This window comes from Fukomys damarensis, unplaced genomic scaffold (assembly GCF_012274545.1).
Source record: "Fukomys damarensis isolate Sample0158 unplaced genomic scaffold, DMR_v1.0_HiC HiC_scaffold_15, whole genome shotgun sequence".
Taxonomy (NCBI): domain Eukaryota; kingdom Metazoa; phylum Chordata; class Mammalia; order Rodentia; family Bathyergidae; genus Fukomys; species Fukomys damarensis.
The window spans coordinates 44,748,953-44,762,353 of NW_022900927.1; the positions used below are offsets into that span (position 1 = coordinate 44,748,953).

At 33.6% G+C, this 13,401-nt stretch overlaps 1 protein-coding gene across 22 annotated transcripts in view; it reads right to left on the minus strand.

Moving 5' to 3' along the window:
• The window catches only part of Ppfia2 (PTPRF interacting protein alpha 2), a 458,820-nt gene that overhangs the window by 360,760 nt on the left and 84,659 nt on the right, over positions 1-13,401 (minus strand). For all 22 annotated transcript variants that reach the window (XM_033763796.1, XM_033763797.1, XM_033763805.1 and 19 more), the window contains exon 3: positions 2,391-2,444. In XM_033763796.1, coding sequence (XP_033619687.1) covers positions 2,391-2,444 — 54 coding nt within the window. The remainder of the gene's footprint in view (positions 1-2,390; positions 2,445-13,401) is intronic.

Sequence of the window (13,401 nt, forward strand, 5' to 3'; positions counted from 1 at the left end):
ACATATTCATATATAACGATATTGCAAAATTGATTTAACTTTATGCATTTACTATTTGAAATAATACAAACCACTTATTTTTCTAATGCTTTATAAATAATATTTATGTGTACCCAGAGAAAAATTTTAAAGTCGTAAGTGTACCATTTATCGTTGAGAATCTCTGAATTTTCCATTATACTGGTAAATAAGTTACTCTACAGCTGTATCTTTGTGAGAGACTCTTATTCAGCACTTTATACATTCTATTAATAAATAAAAAATAAAAGGATGTTCAATTTCTTAATCAATGGAAATTTCAACATAGACTGATTTTTGTAGTACACTGCAAACATTTCTATGAGAAACAGCTCTAGGAAATGACAATATTTCATGATGCATTACATTTTTAAGGAAGGGATAATATAAATATTCAAATAGTTTTCAATTTTTTCTGCTTTTTTCTGACTCTGACTTTCAGTTTCTAACTTTGAAGGAAATATTACAATTTAACTAAAAGCTTTATTTTAAGTTTTCAACTAACATGGCTACTACGAACATTTCCCTTTCATATTCAGACTAGTTTATAAAGCTTTACTGAGAACTAATAAAATCACTTTATTATATAGCTTCTGGCGGTACATTTCAAATAACTCTTCAATAATTGGAGACACCAAATCACTGCATACTGATAAACCTCCAGAATTTGTAAGCTCTTAGGTACACTAAAATTTTCATAATGTTTTCCACTTGAAAGTAAGTTATAAGCACAATCATTGAATTTCAGAAATGTAAGCTATAAAATACCTAATGTCATGGTAAATCATGTACTAGAAAGAACCTTTTCTTCATGACACTACAAATTGTGCTATATATATAAAATGGAAACCTGAGGCTAAAAACTTGTATACCTAATGCTTATTCATTTTCATCTGTGAGGAGCAAAGTTGATGAAGTCTACCTTCAGTATTCCATCTTTCTTTTCTGTGATCTTTTCTCCTCGTGCGAATGTTTTCTTTCAACAACTGGACTGCATGTCCAGTGTATCTTGCATGCGTGGAAACACACTTTGTTAAATGATATAGTACAGTAATTTATTTTAACATGAAAATAATGGGTAAGATTTTATCAAAAGTGTGCACTTATTTATTTTAAATGAGGAACAAGTCATTTTAAAAGTGACTGTTCTCTTACTATAGAATTCTTTTAGCCATCAGTGACCAGGTGAGGGAAGCATTTTGAAGTAGATTTGTTCTTTGACATAAATTCAATATTATGCATAAGCACTGTGTGATACAACACAGTGAAATTATATCACATTATCAGTTACCTACAATACCTAAATACAGGGCTATGCATAAATCTTGTCAGTATATATCTTGGATTAACTTGTGTTTCATTTTTCCTTATGCCTCAGTGTGCTAAGTTCTGTGGTAAATATTAGTAGCTATCTGAAGACAATGCACTTTTCTACATAAACACAGATGATGAAAATGCAAAGAAGGCTAGCACTACAATATACTGCATAGCTCTTCTTTAGGAGAAACGTGATGAAGACTGGTCACCATAAGACACCTGAGAGTGAGATACAAACAGAAGATCTATGATCAAAATTTATTTCTTAACACCTCACTAGTGTTTTAATGGAAGTATGATCTTCACCTAGATGCCCACATGCAGTACAACTAAAAACGATAACACTTAGTTCAGTGTGTTCCTGGTTAAATCTTGTCATGCTAAGTGACAAGAAAATGGTGATAAGAATTTATGTATTGACCAACTGTTAAAATAAATTGGATCTGTCTCATTACTTGACTTCTATGCTTTGAATTCATATTTGTATTACAAGCTTGAAGTCACAGGAATGTCATCTTAATCAATGTTTTCCAGACAACATGGAAAGGAACAAAATATTCCAATACTAAAACATCAAGCTCTTTTTATTAAAAATAACTTAGTAGTATTTGGGAATACTTTCTCTAATTTCCTAGAAGATTTCTGAATGAAGTTAGAAAGAAACAACGGTTTAACAAATCAATACTGCTTATAGCACAAACAAAACTTTCTCAGTAACTAGAAAATACAGTGCAACCCAAATCCTATATCATTTGAAATGGTAAACCTTTGAGTCAGTGTAGCACACTCTTAGGACATAAATCATTGACATATAATGAAACTTTTATTCCTGTTTTCAGTAATAATAAATAGAGATATATTTTATGAGTAATTACAACATTTTGAAAAAATCCCATACCACACCTCACAGTCCAGGACTTTGCATTAGTTTACTGCAATAGTTATATTTGAAACATACTTGTGTATAATAAATAGTATTCAAGCAGCTGTCAAATGATCTACTGAGTACAAAGTCAATGCATCAACACCAAAATTTAATGAAGAATCTAACTTACCGGTGGATCTGCCCCCTTAGAACCAGTCAGCCCTCCTGTTAGGGATTCGATATCCTGAAAAGGGGAAAGGTTTTGATTATAAAATGCTACTCAAAGCATGGATACCCCCAAGTCTCTCAATGTAATATTGTCTTTAGCTATAAAATTAAGTCAATTATCTACTTTAAAAAAAACCTAGCACACTGCAGTACTATACAAATAGTATACATCTAAAGATCTACATACTTTCTCAAACAGTGTACAGTCTGTAAAAAAGATAAAAAATAAACCTGGTAATTATTCTTGAGATATGCAAAGAAAACAGTTCTAGACAGGAAAACAGATTTTTCATCCTTAAAGAGTCTAAGTGAGGGTAGAACAAGAAAGAAGAAATAAAATTGCAATTGACATGTTTTAAAGAATATTAATCACATGTGAAATGACTAAGCTACAAAATTTTAAAATTATTTCTGCTTAACTTTATTTGTACATATAGAAGATATAAAGCAATATGGGCAGTTTAGAGGTTCTTTTACAAAGATCAATTTATAATTTCTTGCCTGAGTAATGATTACAGATGTTGAAGTTATAATAAATGAAGACATGGATAATATAATCAAATGTGGGGGCTGTGATATGTTGGCAGAGACAATTAAACTTGGCCCTATCAGCTACAGGATTTTGACATCAGGGCTATCTTTCACATGACTTCAGAAGAAACGAAAATTCCAAATTTTAAAATAAAAAATCCCAAATGTTTAATATTAACAACTTATTTAAATTTCAAACCATCTCTCTTTCCTTACAAATGAATAAAGAAACTAAGCAAGCAAAGAAACACACACACAGAAAACCACACATATAAGTTCAAAGGCTGCTGGTTAGAAACTGAGGGCTACAACGAAGTTATACTTTGGCTAAATGGGCTGTTTCTTACATTCCTGATCATATCTTATTTATTTGCATCTAACTGAAGGGATAGCTCTGAAGAATCTAGGAAAATATAGTTGCAATGAAAATATGGAATTGAAACATAACTGGTATGAGAAACTGAAAGTGTAAAGCAGGATCAAAATGTATAGTAGACATTGTGAAATAGGAAGAAAATGTTCAAATGTGAAAGGGAAAGAGGGAGGGATTAGGAGGAAAGAAAGGCAGGGAAAAGGTAAAAATGATAAAAGAAAGATAAGATAGAAACAAAACTTTTATAAATAAGAAGGGGAAGAGGATGAAGTGAGAGAAGTGGAATGGGAAAAAGGAAGGATCAATATATATCATGTACAGGTACAAATTCTCTATGATGAATGCGATCATTAGGTATGTTTAAAGTGTACCAGTAAAAACAATTAATAAAAAAAGATAACTGGCTCAAGATTGTATAAAAGAAACTTTCCTATAATTTGCTCAGCAGTTGATACTTTGATATTATTAAGGGAATGTATGTTACCAATTCACTTGGGAATTAATCAGACCCTTTTTCCTAGGATTTCAAGACGGGGAAATCTTAATACAATACAGAGTTGAGATTAGCATCTCAAACATCTAGAAACATAAAGGCAGGAGAGGAAGAAAGGTTGGTGTTTAAAATATTTCCATTTGAAGAAGATGATTTTGAGCAAGAACTCAATGGATAATCAGTTTTGTTGCGCATGCTGTACTAAGGATCACTTATAATAAGACAACTACAAGGAATATTTCCAAGATAATTATTGAGTTTTCATCTCTGGAATTGGTATGTTGTGTGTATAAATGTATAAATATTAATATATTTTTCTCCTACTCAGCACCCTTTTGAGGAACTACCCTTTTCCCTCTCCCATTCTTGATTTAAAAGGGTAAAAAAAGTGCATCACATTAGAGGAGCCTGCCAGAGAATTAAAACAATACAAAATCTTGATTCTCTCATTGCAATAATGTTTAAAACTCCATGATCTTTCTGTCTACAATTCATTTTAAGACAGATCCCCAGCTTTCAAGAGCCAAACTATCTCAGTTAATACAGTCATTAATTTATCCATTTGCCAAGCATCTTTCCTCACCATCCTGTTGAAATCCTTATTCAGACATCATACACACCACAAAAAATCAAGTCATCTAAATTTGGTCTTAAATGTCTTAAGTGTCCTTTAACATTCTTATTGAATGACTTAAGTAAATTATGTCCCTGCAAAATAAAATAAAGCATTAAATATATATTTCTACATCAGCAAACAAACATCTGCACTGAATTCAAAAACAAAATATAATTTTTAAATATCTTGAAATTTCAGGAAATGACAGTGTTAGTAAAATGGCTACAATCCAAATTTAACAGAATATAAAATACACAGTTCAATACATTATGTGACAATTCACCTGTTATGGTCATAACAAAATCAAAGTTCTAATCATATGAAAGATTACTACCAAATAAATTTAAAATAGAAGAAAATTATGTTAAGTACATACTGCAATTAAACATTCCTTTCTCCTTAGTCAAAGAGAGGCAGATACGAGGGCAGTCTGCCTGCAACCCCTCACCCCATTGATCACCAGAGTTGATTGGCTGATGTGACTGGGTAGGCAGAGGTCCTCTACCTCCCTCACCGCTCCTATGTGTCCTTCCGGAAGCTGCGCGATCCATGGATGAGGATGACCGCCCCATAGAGGGGGATGGGTTCCTTGGTCAAGGGGATACAAGTCGCTGTGCTTCCCTGCTAGAATTTCCAAACAAGCTGTCAAAAAGAAAGGTATCTACCTTATATTAACAATAAAACTTCTTTTATTATTTTGTTTTGTTTGCTTTTTTGAGACAGTTTCATTATGTAGTTCAGGCTGGCCTTGAACTCATTACATAGAAGAGGCTGGCATCAAAGCATAACATTCTCCTGCTTCAGCCTCCTGAGGGCTGGGATGAAAGATATGCACACCACACCTGGGTAACAATAAAATTTTTAATGGAGAAACCTGTTTAAATAACAAGACTTTTAAGAATTTAGTTGATGCACATTTTCATATTTTAAAAATTCTATACTGAAAAATGTCTTGCTATCATGAATACGCTGTAACAATTTTCAGATTTTTAAAATTTTGTTTTTCATAATGGTCATGCTTTTGAAAAAAGTAAAGCAAAGAAGAATTTAAAAGATGATTGAGAAAAGGTATTGATGTTTTTGTTTTTAATTGCAAATTATGAAGTATATACAGATATACACTTCTATACTTTTTATTCACTCAATTTTAAACCAGCGTTTGAGTTTATACTCCATTTTAAGTATGTTGAAAAAAAGCATCCTACCTGGACAGAAGCCCATGTTAAATAGTTTATTACATGATACAAAAGAATTTTCAGATATGTTAATGAATGTAAGTGTATATAAATGAATTCATGTAGTAAAATTAATACAAAAATAAATCCTTTGAGGAACTCTGAACACATGCATTACTATATAGTTAATTGGTAACTAAAAATCAATCTTTTGCATGGTTGTTGAATATTTTATCTGTAAAAGTCAAAACATTAACAAACATATCCATATGGTTATTCAACTATATTTATATATGCAAGCAAAAAGCAATAACCATTATGAAAATAATAATTTCCTAGAAAGGCTTTAAATTTAGTATATAATATTAGTTTGATTAAAATATTGAAAATAAAAAAATTAGTCTTTACTACGTCATGGAGCTTACTTAACTATATTCTGTATTTGTATAGATCATTCTTTGAATCTAGCAGGTACTAAAATAGCTGCTACTTACCAAGTGTTTCCTATGCTCCAGGTATTACTTAAGCAATTTATGTACATTAATCCTATACTTCCTATAAATTAGTTATTTATCTTCTAATATAAAAGGTTGTACAGTGCACTCAACAGAAGAGTGTATAAATATTAAGAAGTGGGATTGAAAAACGTTTGTGTTTTCCAAGCTGGTATTTAAAAAAAAAATGCTAGGACTATAGGAACTGGCCTACCTTGGCACCCTAGTAACCTTTACTGGTGCCTATGTTGGCCAAGTAAGCAAGATCGCAACACAGACTGTTTAAGTCTGAATATAGTGTCCTGTGAGTGGCTCAGACCTTGGCAAGGCAGGCAGTCTTAGGAGAAGCCTGCACACAGCTGTTTCTCCTTTGCTTCCTTGCAATCAGAGAGGTAGGAGACTTTGCCCTGCACTTCTTCCCATACTGGATGGATCCACAGAACATTGGAATTCATAGATGCAGGGTCGAATTGGCCCTTGCCTGACAGAGCCGTTTACCTCTCTCGTCACTCAGCTCATCTAGTTAATGATTGTCTTGAGGGATGGGGGGCCAGGGACAGAATTTGAATGAGGTAAGCAGGTGCCTATGGTGAAAAATTTAAGGAGACATTATTTGGAGTTATCGCATGTGATTCTAGAACGAATATCTCTTAAATTTTGGGTCTAAACTCTTTGTCTCACCTGCATCTGCGCCATTCTAGAAAACCTGGGGATCTGAAACAGTGGTGGCCTTCCTTATTAAAATAAACCTCCACTTGGATTTATTGCCTCCATACTACTCAAAAAATGAATAAATAAAAAAAGAAGAATGACAAGCCAACCCAAATCAGAATTTTTCCTATGCTGTTGCTCATAGACTACTTGTTGTTCTACAGCAGCATTATCTATCCCCACTGTACAGATTGCTATCATCTATACAGGACAGTGAAACCAGGATCTATTACTTAAATGATCAAATTAATTTCTTAAAAAGTTTTTAATAGTGAAAATTTTATTTTCCTCTCCAAGATGCTGAAATACCTGAGGTTATTGGCTAATCCTTGACACAAATTTAGGATCACTGTTTTAACACTAGGAAGCTCAACTCTTAGGATGAAAACAGGTTTAGCCAGGGCTGGGCCATGATTAGAAGTCTTAAGAAAGACTGATGGAAAGGCTAAGTTTCAGGAGGAGAAGTCCAATCAATGTCAGAACTCTAAGTAAGGTAAGACTTGAAGGAAGCCTGAAGCATAGAGTATGATCACCACACACATTCGACATAACCTCAAATTGTACTGAACTTGTGCTACTACTTGTCCACAAGTACCCCTCTCCGTGACCATCTGCTACAATAGAGAATATCTTTTTTCCTAGGCAGTCACAGGGAATGATGGAAATACAAGGAATACTCATGTATTCAGTGGAAGGAACTGGATACAAATGTAATTCCTGCTCCTTCTGGGTGGAGGCAAAGAGTAAGTAGAATTTTTGAATTTGAGGTCTTTCTCAAGGATAGTTGCTGGTTGTAACAGCTAAAACTTGGAAACAGCCCATTTGCCCATCAGTTGGAAACTGGATAGAGAAGATGTGGTTCTTCTATAAAATAGAATACTACTCAGCCATAAAGAATGAGAAATTGGATTCATTCATAGGAAAATTGATACATATTGAGGATATACTCCTAAGTGAAATAAATAAGTCATGCACATAAACACCAAATAGTTTCTCTGGTGTGAAAATCTATAATAGTACACAAGATCCTAATGAGATAATTGATAATGTGAAATAGGAAAAAAAGGGCTAAAGGTGTAGGGTAAGTGAGAAGGGTAGGGGAAAGGTAACAAGGGAAAGGAAAAAAAATAGGAGAAAATGAAAAAATGGAAATAAAATGTTTGTAAATGGGGAGGAGAAGAGGAGGTGAAGGGAGGGCAGGGACAAGGGGAAAAAATGAGAACCAAGACATGTCATGTAAAGGTACAAGATCCCAATAATGAATATAACTATACTGTATACCTACAATGTACCAATAAACTCAATAAAAAAAGAAAAAAAAAGACAGTTGCTGGAATCTTGCTTCTATCTCTGAAGGTAAAATTGTCCATTTGTAGTAAAGGAAAAGTAGATAAAAATACTTCGGTATTCAAACCAATAAAAATGAAGAAAATGGGATATAAATAACCAGTTTAATCTAATAACACCAATGTCACAAACAGGTCATTTTAAAAATCAACAGTGAATTTTGAAGTTACTGTTGAGTTTTTAAGCTTTATTTGTTCAAAAATCACTTCATATAATACTATAATTAGAAAATATTGATTCTTACCAACTGTAGGTATTTTAAATTTTCAAATTTATGCACTGTGATGGGATATTTTATAATTTTGCACAATTCGTATATTTCAACCCCCAGAACTTCTTTGCAAGTATCTTTGGAGATGAAGTTTTAATTGAAGTGATTAGCAAGAATAATAAAATAATAAAATAGGATTGGTGTCCTCAAAAGAAGAGACACTGGAGATGTGACACAGACACTGGAGATTTCAACTTAAGGACACTGAAAAAAAAAAAGGTGGCTCTGTGCAATTCAGGGAAAGATTTCTCAGAAGGAATCAAACTTAGTAACACCTTGCTCTTGAATTTCTACCCTCCAAAACTGTAGCCACCCAGTTTCTGTGGTAACTTGTTATCAAAGATCTAGAAAAAGCAATGCATGTATATTTTTAATTTGGGACTGTTTTAGAGTTTCCCTAGGAAAAGCTATCACACTTCAATACAGACTATACTAGACTTCACTAAGAAATATTTTAAAAACCAAGTCAATATCAGTGGAATGCATTGTAACAGGCCAATTTATTTATTGGTTAATATTTATAACATAAATTGAAGGTTTTAAAATATTTGGTGATGTAATATACGATTGTAGAGAAGTTTATAAAATTCATCACATTTATAACAGGAACTAAGCATTCCTCTTTGTTGAAAACATTTTCAAAAATTTCCCCATCTCCCATTGTCCCACTACATCACTGCAAAGCCCCAGTCAAGGCTGCAATGACACCTTACTATTTGAATCGAATTATCAATGTTATCGCATAATTTTCCTTGATAATTAAGCTATGAGTAATATAACTGACAACTCCACTTTCACTGAAATCTTTTTCCTCTAATACTTTTTCACCCTCCATATGATCATATTTAGTACCAAGACTCTAAATACTATGTATTCTGATGAACCCTGAATTCATATCGTCAACTAATCCTCTGAGATTCATGACGCCACCTTCAAATTTTGGTTAGAGGTATTTTATCCAACTAAAACTATTAAATAAATAAAGTACCAATTACCCAGTTGTTCAGGTCCAAATCCATCAGTAAAAACAACCAAAATTATCTTTAAAGTATTGCTTTAATTTCTTGTTTCTCATCACCTCCATTCCTGCCATCCTAACCCTTTGAACTATGTTGATCATATTTCTCCCTAAACTAAACAGTTTTTCATCGTCTATGAATAACCTTCCCGCTGTGTCTATTCTTGTCTCTCCTTCCATCACATACTCCTCCACAAATTAGCCACGATTTAATATTTAAAAGGTAATTTAGATCAGTTTAACTTATTGTTCACAACTCTTCATCGGTTTTCCACCAATTTGAGAGAATACAATTAAAACTTCTGTCTTGTCCTGCTATGTCTTGTGTTATTTTGCTTTGCCCCCCACCTTTTTATCACCCTTTGCTCCTCTCTTTTGCCAGGTCATTCACATTGATTCCATTAAAGCACAGATATGACTCAGCTCAGGCCCTTTGAACATGCTATGTTTGCTGCTTATGATATATGTTCCTAGATAGCTTCTTAGTTAATTTACTTCATTTAGACCTTGGCTTAACTAGTAGAACATCATAGTAGTCTGTCCTGTCTAAATGAGACAGGGTTTACCCGGAAAAACTAACAAACTCCAAGACTCTATAGGATGTTCAATAAAGAGACACATTATATAGGTGTGAGAGTGTAACAGATCCAGAGAAGTGATGAAATGCAGTCTTTGGCAGTGGCTGAATGTTATAATCACCTCTAAGCCTGAAACAATAATGTACAAGAATAATGCTGTCAAACTCCAGCAAGAAGTGAACACTCACCTCTAGCCTCTAGCACAGCTTGCCACACACAGTGAGAATATAATAAATATTTGTTCGATTCAGGAAAGATTGAATCAAGAATATCTTCAATATACAAAAAAGCTGAGACTCAGTACATATGAATTATTTCTTTTTCTTGTATAAATGTATCACTTTGAAAGCATAGCTCAAGGCAAGCATGTTTGCACAATGAAGCTCTGTAAAATGCCCAAATGAGTGAAATAACGAATTACTTGCCTAAGATCACACAGCTGTTGAGTACTAGAATGGAGTTTTGAAACCCCAGTGCTATAACCCCAAGCCCAGTGTATTTTCTGTTCTACTATACATCACTAAGCAGACATCATCTTAAAGGAAAAAGTCCTCAACCCTGTATAATCTTAACTTGAGGCAATACGTTTCTACGTAGGCCAGGGTTACTAGTTCACAGGAGAGAAAACCATGAAAATGATTTAGCTGACAGTATATAATATATTAAATCTAGCTTCTGGCAAAATAATGCCAATAATTCAGATTAGTCCATGATTATCATTATATAAAGGATAATGTTTGAAAAATTTACCTTGCATATATGCCTAATATGAATAAGCAGTTGAACTATATTACACTAAAAAACACTAATGTTTATTTTTATGTAACATGTGATAATATATAAGCTCACAGCACTGGGGATGAGTAAGACAAAATTTCTTTTAAAAATCATTCTGTTTTTCACATAATGCTTAATGGGAACAATCTTTCATCACAGAACACCAGCTCCTCGAGGCAAGCATCCAAATAATAAAGCTGAGTTTGTTAATGAGGCATCTTTTTCCTCTACCAGACTTAAGCTGTTAGTTTCCCTGGCAACTTTACAGGGTAAATTTCCTGGGAGGAAGAGAAGAAGTAGGAAACACACAAACCAGTTTTACAAATCTTTCTTATAGAATCCAAAAGGAACTCTATTGAGTCATTTGTAATTTTTAAAAATTTGAAAATTTATTTCACTTCTTTTGTATTAAAAATAAACATGCCCAAATCTAAATCTTCCTTGAGCCATTCAAGAAATTACTTCTAAAAAGTGTAGCTGAGTTGTATTTACAATTAAGGCACTGTGCTTAATGGGTGGACACAATAACCAGTAAATCAAGGTCAAAACTTCCATGGTATTGAGAGTCTCCTAGGGAGTCAGAACAACAAAAACAGTTTAGTTGACAAACATATATATCACATACAAAATCAGTAGGAGGCCACTTTCAGAAAGTTTCAATATAAGAACATGTCAATTTAGAAGGGTATACAAGTAAATGTTATAAAGTTACAATTCGTGTGAGCATTTCATCCTGCCAGAATTGCATTTTGTTTTTGAATGTACACTGGGTACATCTGGCCAGCGGCTTGGTTGGTAACATAATAATTAATAGTGAGCATTTACTGTAGCAGACCCTATGTTGAAAGCATATTGCTTCATTAAATAACATTTTAACTTTCTTAGCTGTAATTTCCTCCATTTTGAAGGTGGTGGGTTTGGGTCTTTAAGAATTTAAATGATTTTTCAAAGGTCACACAGCTATTAAGTGTTTAAACTCAAAAAGACTTACTCCTGATTCAATTTTTGATAGCTATGCTCTCTTCAATAAACTGAGTGTGAGGAACACATATGGGAAGTATTCTGGATACAGCACATAGTGACATGGGAGAAAACGTAAGTACTTATTCAGTATTTAAATAGGAGGAAGCAGATTGCAAGCAGAGTATTTATGAGGTGAAGTTGATAGCTTCTGATTGGTGGGAGAATACCCTTGACTGACCCACAGATGTGAATTATTAGATTTAGCTTTAAAAAAAGTAAAATTCTTAAAATTAATTTGGAACCTGAGAAGATGTAGAACAGCAAAAAACAAAGGCCACAAAGGCAAGGCAAGGGGTATCACAATCCCTGACTTGGAATTATACTATAGAGCTACTGTGATTTAAAAAAAAAAAGGCATGGTAATGGAAAAAAATAAAGCAGACCTGAGGATCAATGAAACAGATCAGAAGATACAGGGACAACTCCAGACATACGCGGCCACCTCACCTTTGACAAAGGAGTCAAACTTCTTCACTGGAAGAAATATAGCCTCTTTAGTAAATGGTGGTATAGAACTACATTTCCACATGCTGAAGACTAAAACTAATCCCATGTCTCCCACCACGCACTAAAATCAAAAAGTATCAAAGATCTAAATATTAAAACAGAAACACTAAATCTGTTAGAAGAGAGAATAGGTAGAACTCTTGAAAACATAGGTGTAGGCAGTCTTCATGAGCAAAATCCAGATCAAACAGGAAATAATACAAAGAATCAGCAGTTGGGATCTTCTTAAAAAGCTTTTTGAAAGGCTGGGGATTTAGCTCTGTGGTTTTGCTGCCTGCCTTGCAAGTGCAAGGTCCTGAGTTCGATTTCTAGTACCAAAAAAAAAAAATGCTTTTGCAGAGCAACAGAAATCACCACCAGAGTGAAAAGACAACCCACAAATCGGGAAAAAATATTTAGCCAGATGTTCCTCCAAGAACAAATACCTAGAACATATAAAACTTGAAAAAAATCAGACCCCCCCCAAATGAAAGACTCAAACAAAAACTGGGCATCTAAGATGAATATACACTTCTTAGATGAAGAAGTACAAATGACAAATAAATACACGAAAAATGTTCATCACTGCTCAATTGAGAGAAGCAAATTAAAACAATGCTGAGATTCCATCTCACTCCAGAAGGAATAGCTATGATCAAGAAATCAACCAATAACAAACGCTGGTGGGCTGTTGGAAAAAAGGAACCCTTCTCCACTCTTGGTGGGACTATGGGCTGGTGCAACCACTGCGGAGATTGGTGTGGAAATTCCTCAAAAATCTAGGATTAGAGGTTCCACTTAATCCAACTATTCCTCTTCTTGGTATCTTCTCAAAAGAATTAAAAGCATCGGACCACAGCAATATATATGCATTCATGTTTATAGCAGCACTACTTGTTAAATCTTGAAAATAGCCCAAATGCCCATCAATTGATGAATAGGTGAAAAATATGTAGCTTTTAAACAATAGAGTACTACTTAGGCACAAAGAAGAATAAACTAGAGCCATGTCTAGGTTAATGGATGCACCTTAAGACCATACTTTTAAGTGAAATAAATTGAATGAGTATATATATATAT